This window comes from Tupaia chinensis, unplaced genomic scaffold, assembly GCF_000334495.1.
Source record: "Tupaia chinensis unplaced genomic scaffold, TupChi_1.0 Scaffold000337_1, whole genome shotgun sequence".
Taxonomy (NCBI): Eukaryota; Metazoa; Chordata; class Mammalia; order Scandentia; family Tupaiidae; genus Tupaia; species Tupaia belangeri.
The window spans coordinates 294,408-307,590 of record NW_006159831.1 but is presented as its reverse complement, the minus strand read 5'-3'; the positions used below and the strand labels follow the sequence as shown (position 1 = coordinate 307,590).

General features: G+C 35.3%; 1 protein-coding gene across 1 annotated transcript in view; it reads right to left on the bottom strand.

The window, feature by feature from the left end:
- Nucleotides 1-473: 473 nt before the first annotated feature.
- LOC102471422 (BCL-6 corepressor-like) overlaps nt 474-13,183 on the bottom strand; it is a 101,249-nt gene continuing 88,539 nt past the window's right edge. The window contains exons 8-10 of the mRNA XM_014589197.1: nt 4,372-4,449; nt 4,023-4,179; nt 474-786 (exon numbers count right to left, since the gene is read on the bottom strand). Of these exons, the coding sequence (XP_014444683.1) occupies nt 510-786; nt 4,023-4,179; nt 4,372-4,449 (512 nt within the window). The 3' untranslated portion in view covers nt 474-509. The remainder of the gene's footprint in view (nt 787-4,022; nt 4,180-4,371; nt 4,450-13,183) is intronic.

The window sequence follows — 13,183 nt, the reverse complement described above, 5'->3', positions numbered from 1 at the left end:
GGTTAAGGTGTTGGAATTCCCACATGGCTGATCATGATTTGAGTCCTGAACCTGGTAGCTTGCTTTCTCACTCTCCCTCTCTCTCCTTCTTTCTCTGGCAAAACTCATGTGAAAAATAATATTAATAATACTAATAAATAAATAATTCTTTAAAAAAAAGAAATGGAGGATAGAGATTGTGTAACACCCCCGTCAGAAGGGCTTTTGCTCTTACTGTCCATCTCATTGAGTGTATGTGCCCTTGGCAATTAAAAAACATGTTCCAAATACCAACAAATTTCTTAAGTGCTTTCTATAGATTGAAAAAATGTCAGCAATTTCCTAACAATTAATTTTAAGAAAAAGAAAAGACAACTTTTAAATATTCCAGCTAGAGTAATTTTTCTTACCTAGAACAGAAATTCTCAAATTTAAAATGTCTCATTACTGAACTAGCTTTATTTTGAAATTTTAAACAAGCACTAACATTATAAAACAGTGTACACAGTGGTTCTTAATGGCTCGTTCTCCTAGGCTACATCACTGGGATTTAAATATTCTACAGTAGAGCCAAGAATAAACTTAAGGTCATTTGAGTATTCAACCAAATCCAACAGGTTCTTGCTTTCTGGGTCGAAGGCTTCCAACTCTTTGGTGCAAGAGAACAAGATATTTGTTGAAACCTGCCGGTAAAACTCTGCCTCTGCAATTGTGACAATTTCCAAATTTGGAAAGTTGCGGCGAAATCTGCAGGATGACATTTGCAATTTCTTAAGCACGTCGGAAAGCAATAACCAATTTTGCGACCTACAAAATAAAAAGTAAAGTGATTCAAATTTCTGTTAAAATTAAAAGTTCTCCATCTGAGAAGACTGGTTTATAGATATAACAAGAGTCACTTATTTCCACTTTAACCTCCCTGCCATTTCTCCCTGTACCTGCTTATTGGCCAACATAATCCTTTCGATGTGAGGGGATGTTTCTATTTCTGGTGTGAGTTAATCTTGCTTCACCTGATCTTTTTCCCTTTTGTTACACAGTTCAGGCATTTTATTTTGCTATTATTCAAAAGTGAGAGAAGAGTGGGTCTTTCTAACTTTAGTTCTCTGGAGACACACTATTGTCCACTACGCTTAGTTAGGCCTGAGTCAATCCCCAGGCACTAATCAAAGGTGTTCCATAATTCTCTTCCAAAAACCAGAGAAATAACATAAAGATTAATACTCTCCAGAAGGAATACACTTTTCAGATTAATTTATGAAATAATAATCTACCACCTGTTTACATCTTCAGAGAAGCTGACACAATTCCTGTTTTACTGGAAGTTTCTTCCTATCAGTCATAACAGAAAAAGGCCTGTGAATAATGTTCAGGAAGCTGTCCTCTCCTTTAGGCCACAGCACGTAGGTTTTACACAGGTGAAAAACCCAGTGACTCAGTCTTTGGCATCTCCCACTCCATCCACATTGATAGGAAACATAGCTGCGACTTCAGGAAGTCAAGGAGAGTCATAGATGTTTACGGATTTCTGTTTTCCCCCTTCCTTTTCTCAGCCTAGTCATTGATGTGTGGGTGATGAGTCTTCCAATAGGTTTTGGGATCTGCAGCAAGTATGGCCACACCATCCACGTGGGCTACCATCTGGGTGGTGACTATTACTGCTACACCAAACTCATCAGCTAGTCCCAGAAGCAACTGCAAAATCCTGGCAAAGTGCTCTCCTCCACCATGTATTCTGTTCTATATAAGGTAATGGCACTGTCTAAAATAAATAGTACATATCTAGATTCTATCATCATGCCTAATGCTTGATAAAGGAGCTGGGTCCAATAGTCTGTGCTGAATCCTCGAGCTATACTACATTATCCAGGACATTACTGCCAGAGAGACTATTTCTCTCAGCCTCTGCTAGCAGCTGTCCTGTCAACATATATGCCTTTCCCTTCATCTCCACCCCAGTCAATAAGAAGCAGAATTTTATGAGTTTTGGTTTCACTTATTTCCCTAATACTTATTAGCTCCTTCTTCAGTGCATAAACAATAGCCTCTACAGGGATGGAATCTGGCCTCTTCCAGTTTTTTCTTATCATTGGCATTTATGCCACATTGTTCTCACCATGAAATAGGTTATGGACCAAAGCTTTCCTCTTCCACTTAAGTATCTGCACTTGCTTCAAGTTGCACCTTCATAGCACTACTGACATGCCCCTTCACTTTCTTCAGGGCTGGGTCTCTGCCTATAGCCCACACACCATGTCTGGTAGCCTTCAGAAATTCCACCAAACCCTCACAGGCCACAGTCATGTTGGCATCCACAGGATGTCTCCACACCCTTCGTGGACCTGCCTTCTAGGTGCTTTCATCGTTGCTGGTGTGCCTAATTCTAAAACAGACCCAAGGAACCTGAACCTGTATGATATTAGAAATTGTTCTTGGAACCAGCAGTTAGCTAATGGCTATGTCGTTGGACTCCCATGTAGTCAACCGTGGTCTGAGTCCTGTACCCAGTGGCTTAAACTCATGCCAGGCACGTGTGCTTTTGTGCTCAAGATCCCAAGAAGAGAATGGAGAAGAAGGGATTGCAGCATGGCCATCCCCCCATGGGGGTTGATTTCTTGCTTTCTGTCTCTCTGTCTCTGGCTTTCTGGGGAGCGCACAAGCCCTATGGCAAAAACCTCTTCAAAAAAAGAAAAAAAAAAGAAATTTTTCTCTGTCCCTTTCCCCCAGAGACTAATCCAAACTTTGAGAGCTGCTGCACCATTCCTCTTCATCTGATTTTAAGAGGACATACAGAAAATACATTTTGTTGTATATACAGCAGGAAGAAATCTCAGTGAGCCTACGTATAATTTGGTGTTACTGCTAATGAGAGGAGATATAGTCCTACTCATCTCTTACCACAATTTGAGTTGTGACTTTAGACATGTCCTCATATACTCACTGAGAAAAGCAAGGTTGTATCAATCCCAGAGGATTAATTGCAAACATATCTTTGATCTTCCAACTTTCCCCAATCCTTACTAATTTTAAACACACAAGGGAATCTCCTTTTTTTCTATTCACATATATCTACCACATACTTAATTTCATTTAGGGGTAATTTTTTGAGAATGAAGATGTTACATTCCTTATACACACCAAGCAAGACAAGTTTATAATATTTTTTAAAACTGCCAGCGGGCAAGGGACAGAGAGAAAGAAAAGTAGAAAGCACCCCACTGAGGTGTGATCATGCCATAATTTCTTTTCCTCTATTCTTCCATCCTGTCAGTATTCTTGGCACATATGCATATATGTCTAGCATGTTTATGTTTTTCAAGCTGGAAAGGCTGAATTCAAACATCATCAATCAGATGGGATCTTGCTCCTCTATTAGGTTAGGCAGGCTGGCACAATTTATGATTTCTATTACTAATAAAACTATCCCTCATGATGGTATAGATAGCAGATGGAACCTGAAGGGGATATAATCATTAAGTACTTTTGTTAACACACAGTGCAATCTCTTGACATACACAAAAACAGTCTTTTGACAAGGGATTGTTTACTGGGGTGCAGTGATTCTTATTTAATTTGGTGATGTTCTCATAAGGATAACTCACACTGTGCTACAAAACCCACGCAATGATTTTTCTAATGCTACATGAGTGGGGGCACTATCAATATACACCTGATATACCCAAGTACATTCCTACAATGATGCATAAGAAAGTTTCCTAGGACTCCTTCCCAAAGGTTATATGGCTAAAACTTCCAAGCAGTCAATTTTCCCCCTCAATTCCAATAATTTACAACTTCAAAGCTATAAGCTCTGAAATCTTATCTAATTTGGTGATGTTCTCATAAGGATAACTCACATTAAATTACAGAGCTCCATAGTCACCAAAATATAATTAATATTTTGCAGAAAAGACTTACTTTATTATAAATCAGGTACATTTAGAATTCACTCTCCCACCTTTGTCTATTTAAAGTTTGTTAGTACTGTGACTAATCCAAAACACATTTCAGCTAGTTTTCTATCAAATAACAGGCATTCTTACCTCTGAGAAAGAGACACTTGAATGTTATAACATGGCAAGAGGGGTCTATCTGAAAATTCAAATTCAAGCACATTACTGTAAGTCTCATCATTATCATTCTCATGCTCTGGTCCTGGAGGATTTGCCAAGACATTATATCCGGCTTTATTATCTGGTTCTGATAAAGGGGGAGGGGAGAAAAGAAATCAGTACAGAAGTTCAGCTGTCATAAAATAAAAATCTCTAAATAAAAAGAGATTATTTCCTAAAAACTTCAGTTTCTAACACCCACTACCCACCTCCCTTACCCATAATACAGAGAAATGTTCTACTCAGTTACATCTACTAAACTAAAAATAATATTGCTCACCACAGACAGAGCTGCCATAGAACTTCCAAGAGTCATTCACCTCATTCTCACTGTAACCCTGTAGGTCATTTAAATAATCTGGAGGGGGAAATTGATAAAATTAGAAAATCTGTTAAAAAACAAATCAACAAACAAAAATTCATTACATTTATATACATTAAAATTGACCAGTCCCAAGAGGAAATTAAGAAATTTACAAGTGCATCAAAAAGAAAAAAATATTTAGTTTTCAAGTAAGAAGAAGTATATACTGAAAACTATAAAACTTTGCTGAAAGAAAGCAAAGATAAAGAAATTGAAAATGTTAATGAATTAGAAGGTTTACACATCTTTATATTATAAAGATGACAATACTATTCAAATTAATCTACAGATTCTAAACAGTCTTTACCAAAAGCCCAATGACATATTTGGCAGAGAGAGAAAAACCATCCTAAATTTCAGATGAAATCTTATCACCTGAATAACCAAACAACCTGGAAAAAGAATAAATTTTTAGAACTCAAATTTCTTGACTTCAAAACTTACCAAAAAATTACAGTGATCAAGAATGCTTGATAATATACGACCTCCCTACATGATGAAGACTCTTAGCAAAATTGGCATAGAAGTGACAATTCTTACCGCAATGAATTCCATATATAAAAAACTCATAGTGGGACCAGAAGCTGGCATAATGGTTATGTCACTCACTGGACTCCTATGTAGTCGACCATGGTTTGAGCCCTGGACTCCGTAGCTTAAACTCACGCTGGGGTCGTATGCGTGCGTGCCAAGATCCTGAGAGGAAAATGGAGAAGGGATTGAGTTATGGCCATCCCTCCTGGAGGATGATTTCTCGCTTTCTGTCTCTGTCTTTCTGTCAAGCACATGTGCCCTATAGCAAAAACCTCCCTAAAAAAAGAAATAAAAAAATAGCTGAAGTAATACAGAATGGGGAAAACTGAAAGCTTTTTCACTTAAATCATCAAAAAGTTAAGGCTTCCAACTTTCTCCACTGCTTTTCAATATAATATTGGAAGTCCTAGCAAGTGCAAACAACAACAACAAAAAGAATAAAATAAAAGACACTCAAATAGAGAAAGAAGTGAAAGTAACCATATTTGCACATGACATGATTATAAACACAGAAAAATAAAGAACACACACAATTAATCTCTTTGAAGTGATAAACAAACACTTAAAAGTGGCAGGATACAGAATCAAAAAACAAATTAAAAAATCTATAGCATTTCTATACACCAACATGAGCAGACTGAGACAGAATTAAAGAAAGCAATCCTGTTCACAATAAGCAGAAAAAGTATAAGATACATAGAAATAAACCAAGATAAGTCAGAGACCTCTATAAGAAAAACTATGAAAATAAAAATTAACATAATCAAAATGTCAATTAATATAATACAATTATTAATATCAAAATTAGTTAACACTACTAGAATTAATCTAATCAAAATGTCAGTTCTGCACAAATTAACCTATTTAATGCAAACCCAGTCAAATTAGCAGACATTCTTCATGATATAGAGCAAAGGGTCAGAGAATTTATCTAGAATCATAAAAGATCTTGTACTCTCAAAGCAATTCTATGCAAGAGTGAGTAGGAGGTGTCTTACTCCCTGACCCTAAAATATATTACAATGTTGTAGAAATCAAGACAGCATCATCCTGGCACAAAAACATGCATGAAGAACAATGGAACAGAGACCCCAGAAATTAACCCCAAAACATACAGTCAAAGGATTTTTGACAATGGACATCAGACAATCAAGTGGAGAAAAGAAAACTTCTTTAGCAAATGGTAATGAGAAACTGGGTAACCACCTGCAGGAAGATTAAACTGTACCCCTATATAACAACATTAACAAAAATTAACTTAAAATGAATCAAACATTTAAACCTAAGATCTCAAACTACAAAATTATTTGTAAAAACACAAAGGAAACTCTTGAAGACATAGGAGTAGAGAAATATTCCTTAAACAAGACCCCCCACCCCAAATCACAGAAAATAATCCCCCAAACAAATAGGATTATATTATATTTAAAAACTTCTACACAGAAAAAAAAAAACAATAATTGAAGTAAATCAACAAAAGGAGTGGAGAAAGGGGGCATCCTTGTCTTGTATCTGTTTTTAGTGGGAAAGCTTTCAGCTTTTCTCCATTCAGGATGATGTTCACAATGGGTTTTTCATAGATAGCTTATATCATGTTGAGAAATGACACTTGTATGCAGATTTTGCTGAGAGTCTTGATCATAAACGGATGTAGTATCTTATCAAATACTTTTTCTGCATCAATCGATATGACCATATGTTTTTTTTTCTTTTTTCTTGTTAATATGATGTATTACATTTATGCTTTTGTGTATGTTGAACCAATCTTCCATTCCTGGAATAAAGCCTACCTGATCATGATGCATAATCTTTTTTATAAGTTGCAGGATATGGTTTTCTAGTATCTTGAGAATCTTTGTGTCTGTATTCATCAGAGATATTGGTCTATAGTTTTTCTTCCTTGTCCTGTCCTTATCTGTTTTGAGGATAAAGGTGATAGAGGCTTCATAGAATGAATTAGGGAGAGATTCACCCTTTTGGATCTTTTGAAATAACTTGAGCAGAATGGGGTTTAACTCTTCTTTGAAAGTCTTATAGAACTCAGAGCTGAAACCATCAGGGTCAGGGCTTTTCTTTCTTAGAAGTTTACTAATTAGTGATTCAATCTACTGGCTTGTTATGGGCCTATTTAGACTTTCTGTATTCTCTTGGCTCAATCTTGGTAGGTTATACGTGTCCAGGAATCTGTCCTCCTCATCTAGATTGTCATGTTTCTTGGCATATAAACACACCTGACATTTTGTATTTCTATAATGTCTGTTGTTATATTGCTTATATCATTTCAAATTTGATTAACCAAGTTCATTCCCCTCTTCTTAATTAGTCTAGCTAGTGATGTATCAATTTTGTTTATCTTTTCTAAGAACCAGTTTTTACTTTATTTTCTGTATAGTTCACTTATTTTGTATTCATTTATTTTTGCTCGGATCTTTATTATTATTAATCTAATCAAAATGTCAATTCCACACAAATTAACATATTTAATGCAAGCCCAGTCAAATTACCAGGGACATTCTCCATAATATATTACAAAGGGTCAAATAATTTATCTGGAATCATAAAAGATCTTGTATTCCCGGAGCAATTTCCATGCAAGAGTGAGTAGGAGGCATCTCACTCCCTGACCAAAATATATTACAAAGTTGTAGTAATCAAAATAGCATCATCCTGGTACAAAAACTGGCATGAAGAACAAAGGAACAGAGACCCTAGAAATTAATTGCAAAACATACAGATAATGGATTTTTGTCAAAGGACTTTAGACAATCCAGTGGAGAAAAGAAAACTTCTTTAGCAAATGGTAATGAGTAACTGGGTATCCACCTGCTGCAAGATAAAACTGGACCCCTATATAACAACATTAACAAAAATTAACTTAAACTGGATCAAAGATTTAAACCTAGGACCTCAAACTACAAAATTATTTGTGAAAACACAGAGGAAACTCTTGGAGACATAGGAGTAGAGAAATATTCCTTAAACAAGACCCCCAAATCACAGAAAATAAGCCTTAAAACAAACAAATAGGATTATATTATATTTCAAAACTTCTACACAGCAAAAGAAGCAATAATTGGAGTAAATCAACAACTCACACAATGGGAGAATATATTTGGCAACTATTCCTCAGATAAGGAACTATTAACCAGAATATACAAGAACTCACACAGCTTACCTGGAGAAAAAAAAAAATTAAACCCAATTGAAAGATAACCAAATAAGCTATACAGACAACTCTCTAAGGAAGATATAGGAAGAGCAAAAAAGCATATTAAAAAAAAAGTTCAACATCCCTTATCAAAGTTAGATGTAAATAAAAACCATGAGATTCCACCTAGCCACAATCAGAATGTCTAAGATTAAAAAAAAAAAATTTAAATAGTAAGTGCTGGTGAGGCTGCGGTGAAAACAGAACTCTCTTAAGCTGTTGGTAGCAATGTAAATTAGTACAGCCACTGTGGAGAACAATATCAAGGTTCCTCAAAGACCTGCAAATAGAACCATCACATAATCCAGAAATACTCCTGGATATTTATCCAAAGGATGGAAAAATGGTCAGAGAGTAAACACTTGCACATCCATGTTTATTGCAGCATTATTCACAAATATTAAAACATGGAACCAATGCAAAGATTTATGAACAGATGTAAGGGTTGAAAAAGTGTGGAACATACACACAATGGAATACTACTCAGTCATAATAAATCATAATAAACAAGACCCTGGCATTTGATACAAAGTGGGCAAATATGGAAGATTTACTGCAAATTCAAGGAGGCCAAATTGTGAATGAGAAGCATTGTACATCACCACAAACTATATACAGAATTTCAGTGCTATATTGCAGGAATTGAAAGATTGAAAGGTATAAAAGGAGAAAAACCAATGGTGATATTATAGACAGAACAAGAGAAGAGTAGAAAATAGGGAAAGTGTGAGGAGAGAATCCAGGGGGAAAAAAAAGGGAAAACACTTAAGGAACCTAAAATGGAAAGAAATCTGTGGATTGTAAGGTGTATGGTAATATATTTAATTGAACAATTACAAATTGCATGTATAGTGGGGGTATTTATTTCATATGCTGAAATAACATCCAGTGATTCTATGTAAAATAAATAAGTAGACAATTAAAAATAATTTTAAAAAAGTTGGGACAGTGTGGTACTGACATAAAAAACACATGTCATATGGATTAATGACCAAGAAAAGCAACAGAGTACCCAGATACATTGACAATCTAGAGAGTATGCATTCATAATATAATATTGACCAATGAGTACGGAGGAATGCCAAGAAATGTATCCTCCATATATCGTTAAAAAAGAAAAGCCCAGATTCTGATGGCTTCACCTCTGAATTGTACACAGCTTTTATTTTATTTAATTTTTTATACATTCAATCACATTATTTAGCTTATAAAGCGAACATTTCAATATGTGAACATTTCTCTGCAGTCTAGTTGATGAAAATATCCTCAACTGATTACACCACACTTCCCCATCCCGTCAATGCTCTGCCTCCGTATCCCTGTTGCAAATGTCCTTCTTTAGGCCCCACTCCTCCACACACACCACATCTGGCATTAGCATCCATCTCTTGTGTTTGTACAACCTTTAGTTAACCAGTTTCAGTCATAGAGTGCAGAAACTCGGTATATATTAAGTGGAGACATACAATGTCTCTCTTTCAGATCCTGGCTTGCTTCACTCAGCAGTAAATTTTCCATATTCTTCCACTTTGTGTCAAAAGCCAGGATTTTGTTGTTTTCTATGGCTGAATAGTATTCTACAGAGTATATGTTCCAGTTTTTCAATCCATTTATGCACACAGGGATATTTGTGTTGGTTCCACATCTTAGCAATTGTGAATAGTGAATGCCGCAATAAACATCAATGTACAAGCACTTTTCCAATGAAGAATTCTTCCATCCTTTGTGTAGATACCAAGGAGTGGTACTGCTGGATCATATGGTAGTTCTATTTGTAGATTTTTGAGGAATCTCCACATTCCTCTCCACATTGGCTAGACCAATTTACATTCCAACCAGCAGTGTGAAAAATTCACCTTTCACTATATCCCAGCCAACACTTGCCATTTTTTCTTTTTTTTTTTTTAATCTTAAACATTCTGACTGGGGTTAGGTAGTATGTCATTGTTATTTTGATCTGCATTTACCTTACAATAATAGATGGTGAGCATTTTTTCATTTATTCATATGTCATTTTTAGAGAGTGGGGTTTTTTTTTCAGCTCCTTCTTCCATGTTTTAATAGGGTTGATCATCTTTTTTCAAAACAGCTGCTTGAGTTCCTTGTGTATTCTGGTTATCAGTCCCTTACCTGATGCATAATTTATAAAAATATTTTCCCATTCTGAGTGCTGTTACACACTAATTACTGTGTCTTTTGCCATGTAGAAACTTCTTAGTCTGATGTAATCCTACTTGTCTATTTTCGGGATTAATGACTGTGCTTTGGGGATTGAATTCTACAAAACTTTCAAAGAAGAGTTAACCCCCATTCTACTCAAGTTACTTATAAAGATCCAAAGAATGGAACTCTCCCAAATTCATTCTATGGAGACTCCATCGACTGTATCCTTAAGACAGACAAGCATATGAATGTCTAGAACTAGCATATAACTGTCATATAATCCAGCAATATTCTTTATCCTTTGGATAAATACCCTTTGTATAAAGAGAGGTAAATGTAGACCATATCTCTGATCAATATAGATGCAAAAATTCTCAACAAGATACTAGTTAGTTGTATCCAACAGCATATAAAAAGATTATACATCATGACAAGGCAGGCTTTATTCCAGATATGCAAGGATGGTTCAACACATGTGAACATATATACATAAATAAAGTATACCATATGAACAGAAAGAAAGATAACAGACCTATGATCATATCAATTGATGTAGAAACGGCATTTGATAAGATATAACAATGCTTCAAGATCAAGACTCTCAGCAATATTGGCTTAGAAGGGTCAGTCCGCAGCACAGTAAAAGCTATGTATGAAAAGTGATTGCACATCAATGTTTATTGCAGCACTTTTCACGATTGCTAAATCATGGAAACAACCTAAATGCCCACGAACTGATGAATGGTTAGAAAAACTGTGGCACATATACTCAATGGAATACTATTAATCCAGAAAAAACAACAAAACTCTGGCTTTTGAAAGGAAGTGGATGAATATGGAAGATTTACTGTTAAGTGAAGCAAGCCATGCTATGAAGGAGAGACATTGTATGTCCTCACTTAATATATACCGAGTGTTTGCACTCTAAATATATATATATACACATATATTATATTATATATTATATACATGTATATTATATACATATATATTATATATTATATACATATATATTATACATTATATACAATATATATGTATGTATATAAATTTGAAACCATACTGCTTCTGTTGTTATAGAGTTATAAAATTATACAAAATTATAACACATATTTTGAACATTATCTTTAAAATTCAATATTTTGAAATTTTGAAAGTTGTTCGTAAACTGTCAAGAATTATGGAGTATGAGCTAAATTTTTCTTGCTAAGTAAAGTAAATGTTTGTGGAAAAATGTAAAAATAAATAAATGAAAGAAAAAAAAAGAAAAAAACCATACCTAATAAAATCCTGAAAACTGGTACAAGGGAAGGATACAAAATGATCATACAAATGTCCTCAGGTTTCTACAAGGAAGAGCAGGCAGACTGAGATAGAACTGAAGAAAGTAATTCCATTTACCATAGCCACAAACAGTATTAGATACCCAGGAATAAATCTAACCAAAGAAGTTAAAGACCTCCACAGAAAAAATAATGAGAAGTTAAAAAAATAGAATTGAAAATGACACAAAAGAGTGAAAGTACATCCCATGTTCCTGGATTGGAAGAATTAATATAATCAAAATGGAAATTCTCCCAAATTGATCTATGATTTAACATAATCCCAATTAAAGTCCCAGAGAAATTCTTCACAGATCTAGAAAACACAATTATACCTTTTTTCTGGAATCATAAAAGACTTAGCATTGCCAAGGCAATCCAGCACAAGAAGAGTGCAGTGGACGGTATTTCACTCCTTGACCTGAAATCATCCTATAAGCTGTAATAATCAAAACAGCATGATCGCTGGTGCAGAGTAACTCTATTTCATCCACAAGCAGTTCGGTGAAAACATGGAAATGTCTGTTCAATACCATGAACAGAAATAGACATGTAGACCTATGGAACAGAATAGAGACCACAGAAATAAACTCTGAAACATATACCCAATTGATTTTTGACAAACTTCTTTAGCAAATGGTACTGGAAAACATGGATGTTCACTTGCAGTAAGATGAATATAAACTCCTACCTCTCACCACTGAGAAAAATCAAATCAAAGTGGATCAAAGATCTAAACTTAAGAGCTAAAGCTATAAAACTACTGGTGGAAAACACTGGGAAGACTCTGGGAGGCAGTGGGGTAGGCAAAGGCTTCCTAAAGAAGATCCCAAAGCACTGACAATAATCCCAAAAATAGAAAACCAAAATTACATCAGATTAAGACGTTTCTGCATGGCAAACGTAGCAGTAATTAGTGTAGATTGACAGTGCTAGAAATGGGAAAAATTTTTTTCTGAGAAGTTCTTACTATAGGGAGCATGTGCTCACCAGAAAGACAGAGAAAAACAGAGAGACAGAAAGCAAAAAATCACCCCTGGGGGAGATGGCCATGCTGCAATCCCTTCTCCTCCATTCTCCTCTCTGGATCATGGGCACGCACGCACACGCACCCAGCATGAGTTTAAGCCACTGGGTCTGGGACTCGAACTGCAGTCGGCTACACAGGAGTTCAACAACATAGCCATTATGCTAACTCCTGGTCCCAGAAAATATTTTTGTAAAGTATGCTTTAGATAAGAAACTGATGACCAGAATACACAGGGAGTGTCTTACCTGAAAAAGATACAACACAATTAAAATATGGGAGAGTGAGCTGGAAAAACAACTCTATAAGGAAGACATACAAATAGCCAAAAGGCATATGAAAAAGTATTCAACATGCCCCATCATAAGGGAAATGCAAATCAAAATCACAATGAGATACTATCTCAGCCCTGTCAGAAAGATTAAGATTAAAAAAAAAAAAAAAAAAAAAAAGAAAGAGAAGAAGGATGCACAA